The following is a 15,450-nucleotide window of genomic DNA, read 5'->3' as shown; positions in this document are numbered from 1 at the left end:
CTTTTGCAGTGCTCATTGGTTTTTGGCTGTCATCTGTTTTCCTGGTTTAGAAAAACCCAAATATGAACCAAATCCCTACTACCATGAAAATGCTGCATCACAGCTAAAATCTTCATCTTCAGATGGAGAGAGCAACACCCCATCTCCTTTGCCAAATGAGTTAGATGGACAAAGCTCGCCTTCCAAGTCCACAGCAAAGAAGACATTGACCAAAAAGTTTAATACAGCTTTAATTGACCCAAACACTGAAACAGAGGACAGTGAATCTTCATGTTGTAGAAGAAGCCCTTGTAGGGGAAAAAGTGCTTTCAAAAAACTAAGTCAAATAGACACTGATGCGGAAGAACCTAACACTGTGGAATCAGCATGCCATAAACTTGACCATAGGACTCCAGATGAAAATGGTATACAGGGTGAATTCACAACTGCTAGCCAATCTATGGGTATGTAGTGGTAAAAATATGCATATTTTAATGAAAAAATATTGAGATGTCACATCTGTTACTGCATCTGCAATTGGGTAAACTTCATACTTTTATAGGTTAGTGTGTGGCTGAAGCCTAAGTGCCTGCAATATAAGTAATTTATAGCTAGTACCATATATAATGTTTTTGTGGCTGTTGAGTGAACTCTCATGGTATAAGACTGGAGATAAAACACTTGTTCTGCATCAGATTCATTTGACCTTTTCCACACAAAATAATTTTGTAGATATCACTTAAAACTGTAATTTTTAAGGAGCCAAGAATAGTTGATCAGGGATCTTCATAATGTGTGTGCATGGGGGAACTAAATTCAGATTGTGTGGGCAACCTTAGTTCCAGTGTCTTCTAGCATTTGAGGTTTTGCTTCGAAGCCATTAGGTTCTTTAAAGTCCCTATAGAAGGGAATGACACAGAAAAATTTAAGAAGAAAAAAACACTCATATGGCCTCTGTGTTACATGTAGAGAGGCTTTTTCCATGCAGAACTTCTGTGGAGGCCAATTTCAGTGATCTTGGAACGTTTGTATTAAAGTGAACAAAGGCGCTGACATACTTTTAAAGGCAGATGAAGAAATTAGGTAAAGATTGTTTTCTCTGCTCATTGCAAGGTTTGGATCTCCTTGAGGTATAGAGTACAAAACATCTGGCCATGTGAAAACTTTTACTTTAGTCACTGGTAGCATTCCTACTGACTTAATTTACACAGTAAGTAACTGCGTATCTTACAGTACAACAGTTATGTGGTCTAATCTGTATACCGCAGGCCATTACAGCTGTGGTGGTTTTGTGGGTATAAACACTCTTCTTCTTTCTAATCTAACTTTATTAATTGGTGATAACATTGTCACTTCTCCTATCAGGTCTTGGGGGTGGTGTTGGGGGTGTGTGTAGATCTGCTCTTGTTTGAATTGATTTTTCATTTTCTGTGTGGCTGTTACTGTTCACGATAATTGCTGCTGTATGAAATGGTCTCAGGCATCTTGGATGCTGCTACTGTTACTTGTCTGGAATTAGTTGGAGTGTCCTTTGTGGAACATATTTTTCCAAGAATCTTTTTTGATGTGGGGTTTGTTGGTTTGTTTTTTTTTTTCTTTTTTATGGCTGCATTTTATTGGTGGCTGATGGCCATTCTGTTGCTAAGACACTCACACTCTCATGCTCTCTTGTTGCACCCTTTCATAATGCAGGCATTCTTACAGGTCACAATCCTGGTTTAAAGTTGAGATGCAATTTGAGATTGACAGTAAGCATATGTTTTGGCAGATAAATTTAGATGCATGGTGTATCTAAACTCCATTTCAACCATCTGGAAGATGAGGATGATGAGGATGTAAGATTTGGGCTTTCTGCCTCACCTGCATCTGTTGCTCCAGAAGGGTGTTGGTCTTGACTCTACCAAATCCATATGTATGTGCTGGATATCCTAGGACATCTCAGAAGACAGCAGATGCCTCTGATACTGTAGTCAATGAAATCAAGATACCTCCTCTTTTCATCCTAAAGTAGATACAGAGTAGCTCTTCAGTTGAGTAGCTCTCTGTTCTGATGATGGTTTACGCATTGTGAGACCCTGCTACTATACAGGGGAGCCTAAACTTAGTTTCCTGGTGTTGGACTTGTAAATCAGTAGGACCTGATTGATACCTAAGTAACCTTGAAGAAATAATTGAAAATATGTATTTCCTTATTATTTAAGTAATCCCCTTTTTATTCTGCAATTATTATATGAATTGTGCTTCTTCTTAGTATCATTTTTTATTTTTTAGGGATCTGTCAGTAATAAGTCACGTTCATATATGGCCTACTTCTTGTGCTAAGGTCTTTCCAAAGATACTGAGTAAGACTAATTCCGAGGTTTATCCCTGTGGAACTCCACTGGTAACCTCTTTCCAGAGTGTTACTTCAGGTTCACTGCTGAAGTATCCTCAAATGCACGTCTTCTCCATTTTGGGGTTTTTTTTGTGGGTTTTGTTGTAGCTAGTTCATTGCCCTATTTACTCTTTTTAAAGAAAACTTGCTTTTCATTAATGAGTAATACATTCTCCAGTGACACTGTAACCAACACTTCTGTTTTTGTGATAGCTTAAATGTGATACATAGCCCTTTTCTAGGAAATGTTTTCTTATGATTTCAAGTGTTGCTGGCATGAGTTAGTAATTTTTCACTTATTTTCACTTAGTTTATTATTTTTCCCATCAAAATCTGTTCTGAACTCTTGCATGGTAGTATAGCAAGACTAGTGAGCCTGTATGTCTGTAGCTGCTGCTTTCACAGGTACAGCCATAATGTTGCTGTTCTCTATTTCTTCTTGTGCTGTTTTCCAAGTGACCAAATATGTATGGGGGTAGGAAGTGAATTTAGAGATAATCTTTTTTTATGTAGCAAACAGTGAACTTGCATGAGCATTTCAAAGCTGCTACTCCCAGGAGACTTGGTCATGCATTCCACCTTTCCTAGCAGCATGTTCCCAACAGCACATGTCTTCATGTACCTACACAGCAAATCTGATGAAGGAACGGATTCAAGTTAAGTAATATGTTTGTGACTGACTTCCTCAGTCTGGTCCATTGTATGTGGGTGTATTTGGTGTCATGGAAGGAGCCAGTTGGGGATGGAAGCAAGCAGTTATAATTGGGACCAAACGAGGCTGCCCCTTTTGGTAGCAGTACCAGTGTATACTGTTGTAAAGGCTTCCTGGAACTACAGGGTAATTTCATGCTGGGTTTTAGTCTGGGTCTTTAGAATTTTTTTCAGGTGTCTCACAGAATAAGGAGCAGTTTCTGCTGTGTTACTTAGAGGAAACGTTTCACTTTTGTTCATGTGCATGCATAAAATACAGAGTTATTATGAGCAATCCTGAGCAAATTTGAGGCATTTAAAATGATGACCTGGTATTTGATGTTTAAATATACTACTGTCTGTGATTGATACAGATGGATTGCACAAAATCAGGCTAAACTATAGTGAAGACTCAGCTGATGGCAGTAAACTAAATGAAGATGAGCTTATAGATTTTTCTGAAGACCAAGATAACCAGGTAAAGAATTTAGTAATTTTATTTAGGAAATGTGAACTATTGTGTTACATTTTGAATGGGCAGCTTAAAAGCTGTATACATATTGTCAATGTGTGTTGCCTAAAGCTAGTTATCTTTACAGGTGTCAGATTTAAAGCACTGGTTACCTACAGAAATTTGCAAATTATCTGACAGGACAAGATTGTACATTCCTTCATTAAACTGTGTAATAGGAAACTGCTGTACTGATCCTGCATTTAATTTTCTGAGTGTTTTGCATAGTGACAATATTACACAAAGATTTTAGTGGAAACTCTGAAAGTCGGCACATTTCTATCTTTCATTTCCCCCACCCCCATGTTTACCTCCCAGCCCAAGGACAAGTTGCTCTTCTTTCAGCTGAATTTCTTGGACATAAATGGGAACATTTATAAGTAGGTGCTACTCTGCTGCTTTGATTTGTTGGTGCTTCTCCTAATCCAATTTAAACAATGTGGATTTATAATTGAGTAGTGTTCTTGTTCAGATTGTAAAATATTTAGATTTTAGAGCTGTGGAAAGACTGATCATTAAAGCATCCTTTACTGACTCCCATCTGGGTATGAAGGCATTATTCCATAGCCCTGTTGCTTCTACAGTGTAAGTTCAATGTGAGCAAGCTAGGAGTCATACATTTACTCCTTCTAATTGGCCTTCCTGTTCGTATTCCAGGTGTATGACTCCAGGTTATCCGAAATAAAGAATTGGAGGCTATCAGATATACAGTGTAGGAATTACCTCTGTTTCACCTTTGAGTCCAGAACAAAAAATTATTTTCCAAAGTCTGCAGCCATTTGTAACCACTTCCAAATAGTATGTATATGTGTGCAAGCATGTAACAGCTCCAGTTTATGTTGAAAACTGACTATGCTTTTCATACAGACTCAACCCACTTCTCCTGTCTTGCCACTTGTCCAAACATTCTGTGATTCTTGCTTGATGGAAGTGCCTTTCTATTTTCTAGCAGTTAAGAGTTCCCTGAAGATGGAGAATGAGTAGTGGAGTGTTTCCAATCTGAAGCACATGGCCTGAAGGCAGGGAAGACAGCACATGGCCAGCTGTGTTCCTTGAGAGGAGGAAAAGATGCTGAGTTTCCTGGGTGCAGTGTAGCTTAGAAGTTACCTCAGGCTGAAATGCTTTCTGGTATCTTCTAGAATACATAAAGCAAGTGTAGAAATGGTACACCATGACAGGCAGAGTGCACCTGCACATCTGCCAAACATGGACTTGAGACTGCAACAGAAACAAGTGTATTAGGCACCAGGCAGGCATTTCTAATATGATAACGTCTTCGTGGCGTAGCACAAGGATTTCAGTCCTGGTACCCTGCACGTTAGTGATGTTAGCAACTCTTTCCCTGTAACATAGAGGCCTGTGGTACCAATAGTAAACTCAGTAAAAGGGTAGCAAACTATGGATCTCTGGGATACTGGGATAGCTTAGTGGGTTTGATCTTAAAACTTCCATACCCTTCATAGCAATCAGTATTGGAATTGAGAGGTCAGAGGATGTCCCTGGGTTTGTGGCATGACTTGCTTTGCAAGCCGTGATACCTAATATCATGGTGGTTCAGTTTTCCTTCCATGAAGAACAAGGTTGGTGCATTCTGGAGCAAAGTTCATTGTGGATTTTGTCTCATTTCACCTAGAAAACATACATGAGACTGCCAAGCAGGCTTCTAGTAATCATTAGTGAGGGAAAGTATTGATTTGGATTATAACCAAATAATGGAGATGCACATCTTTTAAGCCAGCAATGCTTTGAAAATGTCAGTTGCAGCTTTTTTCTATTTTCAACAGTTGTTAAATAAATAGCACCATTCAATTCCTGTTGTTCCAGCGTGGATTTGAGAAACCATGTGACTAAATGTGGGTAATGCAAACTTGACAAACAATTGAATGGTTTCAGATTAAAGCTACCACTTCTTTGTTTAACTTATGTTATTGATCTTGAATAAAAATGGTAAGTATAACAATAATTTCTTTTGCAACTGTTTGAAAAACAGCCTTAGTTTTTAAACACCTGTAAACATGTTCCTTCTGTAGGAAGACAGTAGTGATGATGGTGGCCTTGTAGATGATAACTGTAGTACAGAAACGGGACAGTGGCACCTGAAGCCTACTATCTGCAAACAGTAAGTATTTAAAACAGTTAAAATAGCATTTCTTAGAAGTTTATGAAACATAAAAGACAGCAATTATGGGAAATGATCATACATCAGACTTCAAACACTTTAATGAGCATGTTATTAGTGTTTGAGAGAGAATTTTATAGTAGCTTCATCATCAGTAAAAATAAAAGTTAATGAACAAATCTGCTAGTGAAATAATAGCTCTTAGGGTTTCTGTTAAGCCTGTGTGCTGCTTCAGGCAAGTGAAGATTATTTCTTCAGATAAGGCTGTTTGATATCTTGCACTCAGAGTCCTACAAAAAGCAGGTGCAGAAGGATGTTCAAGTGTATCCTTCTATATTAAAAAATAGATTAATGTCTGTAAATGAAAATAATTAAATTGATACTAAAGAAAACCTTTTTCTGTCACTCATATTAGTACAGGAATTTTTAACTGCCCCCATTTCTTACCTAAATGTGCTCTAGCTCTTTATTGTCTCTCACTGTGTTCTTAGTATCATTCTTTTTTCTCTAATAAGAGTATCCCTTAGTACTAAATGGAATTTGGGGGGGGGGGGGTGTTACTTTTTCACCTGTTCTGGATTTGAAAAATCTTAATTTTTATTTTAGTGTTTGAAACCCATATATTATTTCTTACTAATCACTGACCACAGTAATGTGTGACAGAAATGCATGTTTCCAGATCCATACATAGTATTACTAAGAATGTTGTCCTGACAATTTCCTCTATATTTTTCCACAATTTATTTATCCATGTTTGTATTTCCTTCTTTGTGAATGTAAGGGTTACTGGAAGGATAAAAGCTCTCACAAAACAGTATTATGGCACAGAATAAAATTATATATCAATACATCATTTGAAATGTGTGTGAATTAGTCTTAAGATAATTTTCACAGAGAGTTAACAAAATACCCATGTGTGGTGAATTCTAAGGATATTTATGAGCTTCTGATGATAGCTTGTCTAAACTTGTCCCATTCTGACAATGGATTACCTGTACAAAATACTTTCCACTGGATATTATTTTAATCCAAACATGAAATTTCATAAGATCTTTGATACTTTGATATCAAAAGTCATTAAGGGCACTTAAATATGTTACTATTAGAATATTATAAGTTATTTCTGCATGACAAAGAAAAGATCTTGAAAAGGTTTTTAACTTCCCCAACCCCAGTACTGGGTTACTGGACTCTGCATTTTTAAAAAGCATTGGGTTTTTTAGTAACTTTTTAAAATCAGAAGTTAACCATTTTTCAAGCTATTATATGCTTATGCCTAAAAAATTGTGTACATATAAATTAATTTATAAATGCAAACAAACCTTTACATAAATGCATACAGTACTTTGTCTGAATTCACTGGTTTGCAGTTTCTGTAACGGACACCTTGTCTGAATGCACGTGTGCTGCTGTTAGAAAAGAGAAAGCAGAGCTTTGTGAGAAGTACTCTGCACCCTATTTATCCCTCAAAATACATCTTGCTTCTCGTGCTGAGAATCTGAACTCCGGTGTGGGTTAGCTTTGATGTCTAAATCCAGCTGTTATGTACAGGCAGCTGATGGGACTGTGAAACGTTTATAGTTACTGCAAAGACAGTGTCCTGTAGAGCGGGTAGTAAGATGTGAGCATCTGTAGTATGCAAGAGACCGTTCAGGGAGAATTGGTTCTCTAGAAAATTCTTTTTTACAGATACATTATTTTTCTAAAGCCTTTCAATTAGAGTATGTGTGTCTTTTCTGTGTAAATACCAGGTAGATTTCAGATGCATTGGCTGGGATGACTTCTAGAACATGCATACTCAGTGTTACCTCTGGGGTGCTGTGGGCTGTCCCATCTGTCCTCCAGCAGCTACTCCAGAAGGATGTGTATGGGTTCTGTGCCTTACTTCCTGGGCTTGTGCCAATGTCCCAGTCACCTGGTGCACTGAGAAGAGCAGTAGACATCTGAGAGGGTTTTAAGCAACTAGTTTTTGCCTGTAACAGATGTTTGCAGGATGACAGGACTGTATTTTGGAAGTGGACTCCTAGGCATACTTAGTGTATGGTTAAATCTAAGGGTAACTTTGCCTTTAGCTATATCCCTGTTAGGGGATTGCAGCAGCACTGGCAAAACTTCACGGTATTGATTTAGCTTTGTTCAAAGTCACCCTGTAAAGTACGTCATAGCTAGTGAGCTGTGTAACGCTGTGCTTTCCAAACTACTGTAAAACATTCTGTGCTTCAGCATTTGTGTTCTCTCTTAGGCCCTGCATTTTGCTTATGGACTCCTTGAGAGGCCCTTCCCGGTCAAACGTTGTGAAAACACTAAGGGAGTAAGTTTCCTGTCTGGGTTTCGGGGCAGTTTGGGTTTGTGCGTGTCTGTGTTGTTTTGCAAAATTGTGCAAGAAACAGAGTTTGAATTTGCATGGTCTTTCACCACAGATATTTAGAAGTGGAGTGGGAAGTCAGGAAAGGCAACAAAAGGAGCTTTTCCAAAGATGTCATGAAAGGTTCCAACCCCAAAGTGCCACAACAGAACAACTTCAGTGATTGTGGAGTGTACATACTGCAGTATGTGGAGAGTTTTTTCGAGGTATGTGTATCTGTCTGTGTAACTGTTTTATCTTCTGCAGCAATCAAATATGAGCTATTAAAATAATTAGAATTATAAAAAGATTGTCTAGTGTAGCTCTTAGAGCTGTTTATTAGATGACATTATAAAACAATTTATACATTAACATACCTAACGGTGAATACATTTTTGAAAAGTAAGTTTAGTTGCACACACGTACCAGAAATGGAAAGCTGTGGGTTTTTCTGAGAAAATGCAAAGAAAGTTGTAGAGCCTTCCTTTTTATGTTCTTACCTTTCATACTGCTGCATACCTTTCAAAGTCAGCCGTTAAGAAACAGAGTTTATGAATTCAAAATGCAAAGTAAAGATGTGTTACAGAAAGCTTGTTCCTTTTCTGTATGAAATGTGGCTCCCAATATATATGACAGCACTAGTTTAGACTTTATTTTACTTGCATGAAAACACATAACTGGAATCGTTACAGCAAAAGGCCAGATCTTGATTCCACTGAGGAGACTGGTTGAACTCTTATTTTAACTGTGCTGGCGTTCAAGTTACAGCTCCTTTCACAAGTGGAAGGAAGGAGTAGCGCACTCAGGTCTCGGTTGCGAGAAGAGATGGTCAAGTGAGATGTCGCCTGCATGGGACACTGTTTACAGCCCACAATACTCTGGGAGCACTGTTGCTAAACTCCCCGGCAGTTATCCCTTTCCTGAGAAAAATGGTGGTTCCTTCTCTGGTCCTCTGCCCTCCCTTTGCTCATCCTCTGTATGAGAGCAGCAGGGCTTTAGCAGGGTGCGTTTATGCAAAATGAAGCACAAATGTATAATGGGCTTTTGCTTTACCAATGAGCCCTTGAGAGCTTAGAACCATCCTTGAGTGCTTCCTGTTTGGTACAGAGGGGAAATGAGGACCATCCAAATTTTAGTAATCTTGGCACTTTCCTTCTTGCAAATTGATTCCTGAATTATGTGAGGATGAATCCCTTGTCCTGCCGGGTCTTGCAGCATGCAGCAGCTTTGTCTGCCAGGGAAGAAGGATGGTGCGTAGATGTGTCAGATAGCAAATCACAGGGTAATCACAGATGTGACAGGAGTGGGAAAGGAAAACCTGTACTGGCTGTACAGAGCCTGACTGTGACTGTCTCACAGTTACCGAGTTGGTGTGTTTGAGAAATTGCACAAATCATAGAATCACAGGATATCCTGAGTTGGAAAGGACCCATAAGGATCATTGAGTCCAACTCCTGGCTCCACACAGGGCCAGCCAAGTCAGAGCATGTCGCTGACTGCATTGTCCAGATGCTCCTTGAACTCAGTCAAGCTCAGCGCTGTGACCCGTTCCCTGGGGGCCCTGTTCCAGTGCCCGAATACGCTCTCAGTGAAGAACCTCTTCCTAATATCCAACCCAAACCTCTCCTGTCTCAGCTTCATGCCATTCCCTCAGGTCAATTGCTGGTCACCAAAGAGAGGAGATCAGCCCCTGTCCCTTTGCTCCCCCTTGCCAGGAAGCCATAGACTGTGATGAGGTCTCCCCTCAGTTTCCTTTTCTCCAGGCTGAACAAATCAAGGGACTTCTGCCTCTCCTAAGACTTCCCCTCCAGACCCTTCCTCATCCACGCTGCCTTCCTTTCGACACTCTCCAATATTTTTGTGTCCCTCTTGTACTGTGGTTCCCAAAACTGCACCCAGTACTCGAGATGAGGCCACGCCAGCACATTGTAGAGCGCGACAGTCCCCTCCCTGGACTGACTGGCAGTGCCATGCTTGATGCCCCCCAGGATACAGTTGGTGCTCCCGGCTGCCTGGGCACACTGCCAGCTCATGGTGGACCAAGACCCCCAAAATCTCTCAGCAATGTCTCATTTTCAGCAGCCAAAAAAGCTGCATGGGGAGTGAGTAGGAAGGGGAGCTTCATTTCGTGTTTGTGGACTGTTCAGGCACACCTTTTTCTTCTTGGTGGGTTTAAAGTACCTTCCCTTAATTAAAGGGGTTAAAATCACAACGTGTTTCATTTAAAACCAAGACTGGTTGGATAGAGTAGGTAGAGAAATGCGGAGCAGCCCTGCCACAGCACGTGGCGTTTTCAGCCCTCCCTCAACACCGTCCCTGATCAGCTTCGGCCCACGAGGCACCGCTTTGACCTGCGGAATGCGGGGCCGGGGTACCCTGCGGGGCGGCCGGCACGGGTTAGCCGGGCTGCCCGGTGCGTAGCTCTGGCCGCCAGGGGCCGCCGCGGGGCCGGGGCTCGGCGGGGCCGGAGCGCGGCAGGCGGCGAGAGGCTCCGCCTGCAGCCCCGAGCTCCTGCGGTGCTGAGCGCCGCTCGGGGGGAGCCGGCGTTTGGGGGGGGCAGCGGCCTGTGTCGGTTCGCGACGAAACATCTCGCAAAGCAAATAGGAAGCTCCGGGGCAGCAGAGTAGGGGCACAACTGGCTGATGACCCGTGTCGCTGCTTTTCTCCCCCAAACTGAGCGACAAACCGCCCTAGTTAAGGATGCGTTCAGACTGGTTTGAAACATGTTTCTGTTGTCGGTAACCGCAGCCGTTAGATTTTGTCCGTGTTCTTGTCCTTCGTCGGGCCCAGTTCGTAATTTGAAATGATAGAAAATCTATTCAGTTTTGCCCATGGATTTCTGCATCAGTTAGTGTCATTCTTCTGAAATCTGTTTGCTGCTTGTGTTAAGGAGCAAAGCCAGTTCAATTTAGGGTTGGTATTTTTGGTTGTTGCTGATTGATGACCAACTGGATACTGAGTAATGTTGCTTGTGCAGTATTAGGCATTGACGTGATCCTGTGCAGAATGTGACTAGTTTTTTCCCCAAGTAGCCTTGCTATTGTTAGTTCAGTGGATAAATGAAATTTTCTCTTAAATAACCTGATAAGTACATAAACTGGAATACACAAAAGGAGGAATTTCTTTAAGAGAAGACATTATTCCACCAACTGTTGTTTAGTTAGAGTGAAATTGTTGTACTGTGTCAAAGAAGTGATGTAGATAGTGTCTGATAATAATTCTTATAATTCTTTGGATGAATGACCTCTAGCAAGAAAGTCCATTAAGTGTAAAAAGGCCAGGTGGAAGGCAGGAGCTTTTGATATAGGCCCTGTATTTTAAGGTGAAATGTAAAACTGACTTTCCTAGTTGTTTGTGGCCTTAGAGGTATTTATAAGACCAGAAGTCTTTAGCCACAGATTCCTAATCAGCTCTAGATTTTGTTGATGCTAGTCATCCTTTAAGAAAATAAAAAGTTAAGTCATTATAATGTTGTGGTAGTTTTAGGTGTTTTTTTTTTTAGTAGAACCATATTACACAATTATGCAGTCAAATGCTTTGTCTAAAAGATGAAGCCAACAGAGTAGGTTACTTGGGTACTCTTATAACTGGAACTATGACCTTGATGAGTGTTACTGTGTAGCATACTGAAGCTTGGTTAATTTTCACCTTAATTATATGTGTACAAAACACGAAAAATGTCAAAATTTTGTTTAATGCTGATGGAATGAGTGGAGAAGAGTTTACCTCTTCTCACTACAGTTCTCTCTGGTGTTTGAATCGTAACTCCTTATTCTAATATCCAAATGACCTTTCTTTTCAGAATCCCATTCCGAGTTTTGAACTACCAATGAACTTAACAGACTGGTTTCCACGCCCAAGAATGAAAACCAAAAGAGAAGAAATACGAAAAATAATCCTGAAGCTTCAGGAACAGCAGAACAAGGAAAAGAAGGGACAAAAAGACCCAGGTTCAATGGAAAGATCTTCGCAGGAAAAAACAGAACAACTTATCAACAGCAGCTCAGACTGAATGTTGTATCTGTTGCATGTTAGCTCCACAATCAGTACTGAAATATACATTTTTGTCTGCCCAGACTAAAGATTTGGCGTATTCTCTGCTCAAAGTTACTTGGGAATGTTTAATGCCTGTATAAATGTGTGTCATAAAATGATTTAATTCCCACAAAGATGTGTATTAAGTAAGCAAGTCTGTACATATGTTAATGAGGCCAATTTTTTCAGCATTTGTAATTACTTTTTTCCACTTGTTAGGGAGCTTTTGTTATGTATTTCTGTTAATAGAACTTAAATAGCAACTTCTAAACATAAAGCAAATAAAGAAAATATTTATAGGATGAAATGGTTAACTTTTTCTTTTTCAGTAAAGTTGTAATGTTGCAGGCTTAAGTAACACATAGGGAATGATTTGGTAGTAAGGTAATTAATTCATATTTTGACCCTGTTTAGTTGCCCTTTACGAGATTATTCTGCTTGCGCTACAAACAATAATATGGGTAAGTGTCTCAGTGTACCATGGCCTCAGAGAGGGTGATTCCCATCCTCCCAGTATCTAAGTGTAGGCAGTGTAATAGTTAATAGGACTGCTTCAGATTTGGGGTTTTAAAAGATATGCATTGCAATTAAAATTCCACACTTGCTTTAGTGGGACGGGCTAGGGAAAGGGGGAGAATGCTCTTTGACCAGAGATTACTATTCAAACAGTATTATAAAAGTGGTTTCAATGAAGTGATCTTGAGTGATACTATTAAATCATATTTTGTGGATCCCAATTGTTGTACAGGTGTATTTTGAGACTTTCTTCATTATAAAATTGTATTTTGGTAAGTGTACTTGGAATAGCAGATTGCCCACATGACATTTTCTATGTTACAATTCTGAATGTTACATTCATATGTGCTTTATCTAAGTAATGAACATTTAAAAAGAAAAAAGTGTATGATTACTATTTTTTGTAATATTCACGCAAAATACCAAAATACCAGTGTTCATTGCTTGCTTGTTTGTTCTTGGCTTTCAGGTAGCATCAGACTAATATTGGGATTTGTTTGGATATTTCCAGTGTATTTTGATTTTGCAACACTCTAAAATGCCATCGCTGCTTAAACTGCAAACACAGCCTTTTATCTGTGTAACAGTAAGGCTTTGATGTTCCAGGGAGGGAAGGGAGAGGTGGTTCGTGCAAGGAGAGGTACATCCAGTCTTCTGCTAATACAGGTATCTTCAGAGGGAACCAGAAACTGTCTCTTCCCAGGAAGGAATCTGTCGGGGGAAGAGAGGAGCCTTCTGTCCCTCCTTGCTAAGACAGTATTTCCTCCTCTGATTTTTCTCCTGGGAATGTCATTTGTCATTCCCTTCTCCTGAGGGGAAGCAGCAGAGAGTTGATTTGGCTGAACATTGTTCAGTCCCCAAGATAAATTTTTACATGTGAGATCAAGTCTAACCCGGTACTCGAGGCTCTCCACGAGTTTTCCTTCTCGCTGGACCTGGAAATGTGGCTGCTAATGGCGCTCCTGCCAGGGCATTCCTACAGAGATGACGGTCTCTGTGACACCCTCTGTTTAAACTGGGGCTCGCTCACCAAGGCAGAGCAATTGCACGTAGAGCAATACGACCGTGGGCTGCTAATCATTTGCACAGACAACCAACCCGTGGGATTTAGGGGAGTTGTTCATTTCCTCATCTCTTTCTGCTTGCGTAGACCCTGGGCCCCACAGAGAATGTGTAAGCACCATGTAGATACGTTATGTTAGAGACGACTCCTCACAGGTTTCTTGTTGAAAATTAGATGGAGGGGGGGTGGCAGGAGGAGCAATCTTCTGGACTACAAATGAAACACGCAATGTCCACGCCTCCAAGTTGCTTCTTCCATCAAATTTCTCTGGTGTTCTTGACGTTACTGGGGAAAATCTGTGGTAAGACAGTTTCAGATTCTTTCCCTGCAGGGTCTTGTATACCTGGCTTTAGTGCAGCTGTCGTACTGGAGTAGCAGTTTACACAAATCCAAGTAAATCGGTGATGACTTTGTAGAGAAGGAAGGAAGAAAGAAACATCTTGGAAGAATTTCCAGAAGAAGCAACTGCAAGTGAAATGTATTCCTTCCGAGTCTAGTCTTTCCCAATGGTATGTTCTAATAATATGGGATATATCCAAATTTGATCAGTATAATAGTTAGTTTTCCTTTTTCTAACGTTTGTGACGCAGGTTCATAATTTAATGCTGTAGGACTATTTGGTTCTCTTGCTAGGAATGGCCTGGTGCTTCCTCCCTTTCCTACCTCTTTCCTGTCCTCCCCTTCTTCCTCCCTCCCCTTTTTCAAAGCTGTGAAGAAGGTGTTTGTTTTATTATCATTTAATGTTAAAAGGTCTCGAGATCTTCAGTCTTATACAGCAAGCTAATATACATGTTAAATATAGGAAACTTATTTTTTTAATAAAATGTGATGTTACTAGAAAAAAACCCCACAGAATGAAGAATGAGTTATTTAAAACCTTCCTGACTCGGTTTAAAAAGCTCACCGCCTCCTGTGCTGGTCAGGCATTTGTGCTGGAGGCAACGGGCAGCTGCAGTACGGAGCTTTGCAACCGGCCGAGGAGTTTTACCGGTGGATTTTCTGAATCGGCTTTGTTTGGTGGGAGCTGCTGGGGCGGGAGCTAGGTGCCTGTGTTCACTAATTACACGGGGACACATCAGCTCTGAGGAGAGTGCAAGTTGCGCATGTTCCTCTGTAAGATTTCAGATGGCAGATGAGGGTTTGTGCGGCTGCGTTCGGCAGCCTGAGCTATCGGGTGGCTGCCTAATTAAATGTATCTGTCCGTATTGGTTTTCACTGCGGGTAGAATAACAGTTAAGAATTCTTATAAAAGTTTTAGATTACTCAGCATAAAAAATGCATGCCCTTCTGGTGCACGTTTGCAGGGTAGCTGCCAGAGCAGGAGAGATGTCTAAGTAGCCCCTTGTGACATCCATATTTTTCTTGCTTAAGAAACAGAGCACGTTCTTTAAAGACTGGAGACTTCCAACAGGACGGCTGTGCTGGGGATTTTTGTTTTATTTTGAGGCTGCACCACAGTTTGCGTCTTGGAAAAGTCTGACTTGACTTCCAAAACATGCAGGAAAGGCAGAGTGGAAAAATCAAGCGGGCCTCTGGCCACTGTGAGGAACCCGTGCTGTTGAGGTTGTCTTTATTTGTGTGCTGCACATCAAATGAGTAAAGCATAACAAGAAAGTTTTGCGTGGATGATTTCTAATTCCTGTTACCGTAGTTCCTCTGGGAACTGGAATTAACTACTAGACTTCTGGTGAACAAACTTCAGGCATTTCTTTGGTTTACCCATCCACTGTAATCTGTAACTCAGGTTTTTTAATAGAATGTATTTTCAGGCACTGGGTAAGGCTCAACGGTGCCCTTCGTCCATAGCGGAATAGGTTTG

The 15,450-nt window shown here is 40.6% G+C and overlaps 1 protein-coding gene across 1 annotated transcript in view; it reads left to right on the top strand.

Annotated features, from left to right (window-relative positions):
- SENP6 (SUMO specific peptidase 6) overlaps nucleotides 1-12,628 on the top strand; it is an 82,095-nt gene extending 69,467 nt beyond the window's left edge. Inside the window, exons 19-24 of the mRNA XM_084261337.1 lie at nucleotides 10-443; nucleotides 3,418-3,521; nucleotides 5,585-5,673; nucleotides 7,916-7,984; nucleotides 8,094-8,244; nucleotides 11,820-12,628. Of these exons, the coding sequence (XP_084117463.1) occupies nucleotides 10-443; nucleotides 3,418-3,521; nucleotides 5,585-5,673; nucleotides 7,916-7,984; nucleotides 8,094-8,244; nucleotides 11,820-12,029 (1,057 nt within the window). The 3' untranslated portion in view covers nucleotides 12,030-12,628. The remainder of the gene's footprint in view (nucleotides 1-9; nucleotides 444-3,417; nucleotides 3,522-5,584; nucleotides 5,674-7,915; nucleotides 7,985-8,093; nucleotides 8,245-11,819) is intronic.
- The last annotated feature ends 2,822 nt before the right edge of the window (nucleotides 12,629-15,450 follow it).

The sequence above is a fragment of the Gallinula chloropus genome (assembly GCF_964237585.1).
Source record: "Gallinula chloropus genome assembly, chromosome: 3".
In the NCBI taxonomy this organism is placed as follows: domain Eukaryota; kingdom Metazoa; phylum Chordata; class Aves; order Gruiformes; family Rallidae; genus Gallinula; species Gallinula chloropus.
Note: the sequence above shows the minus strand (reverse complement) of the source record. Positions and strands in the feature narration are given on the sequence as shown.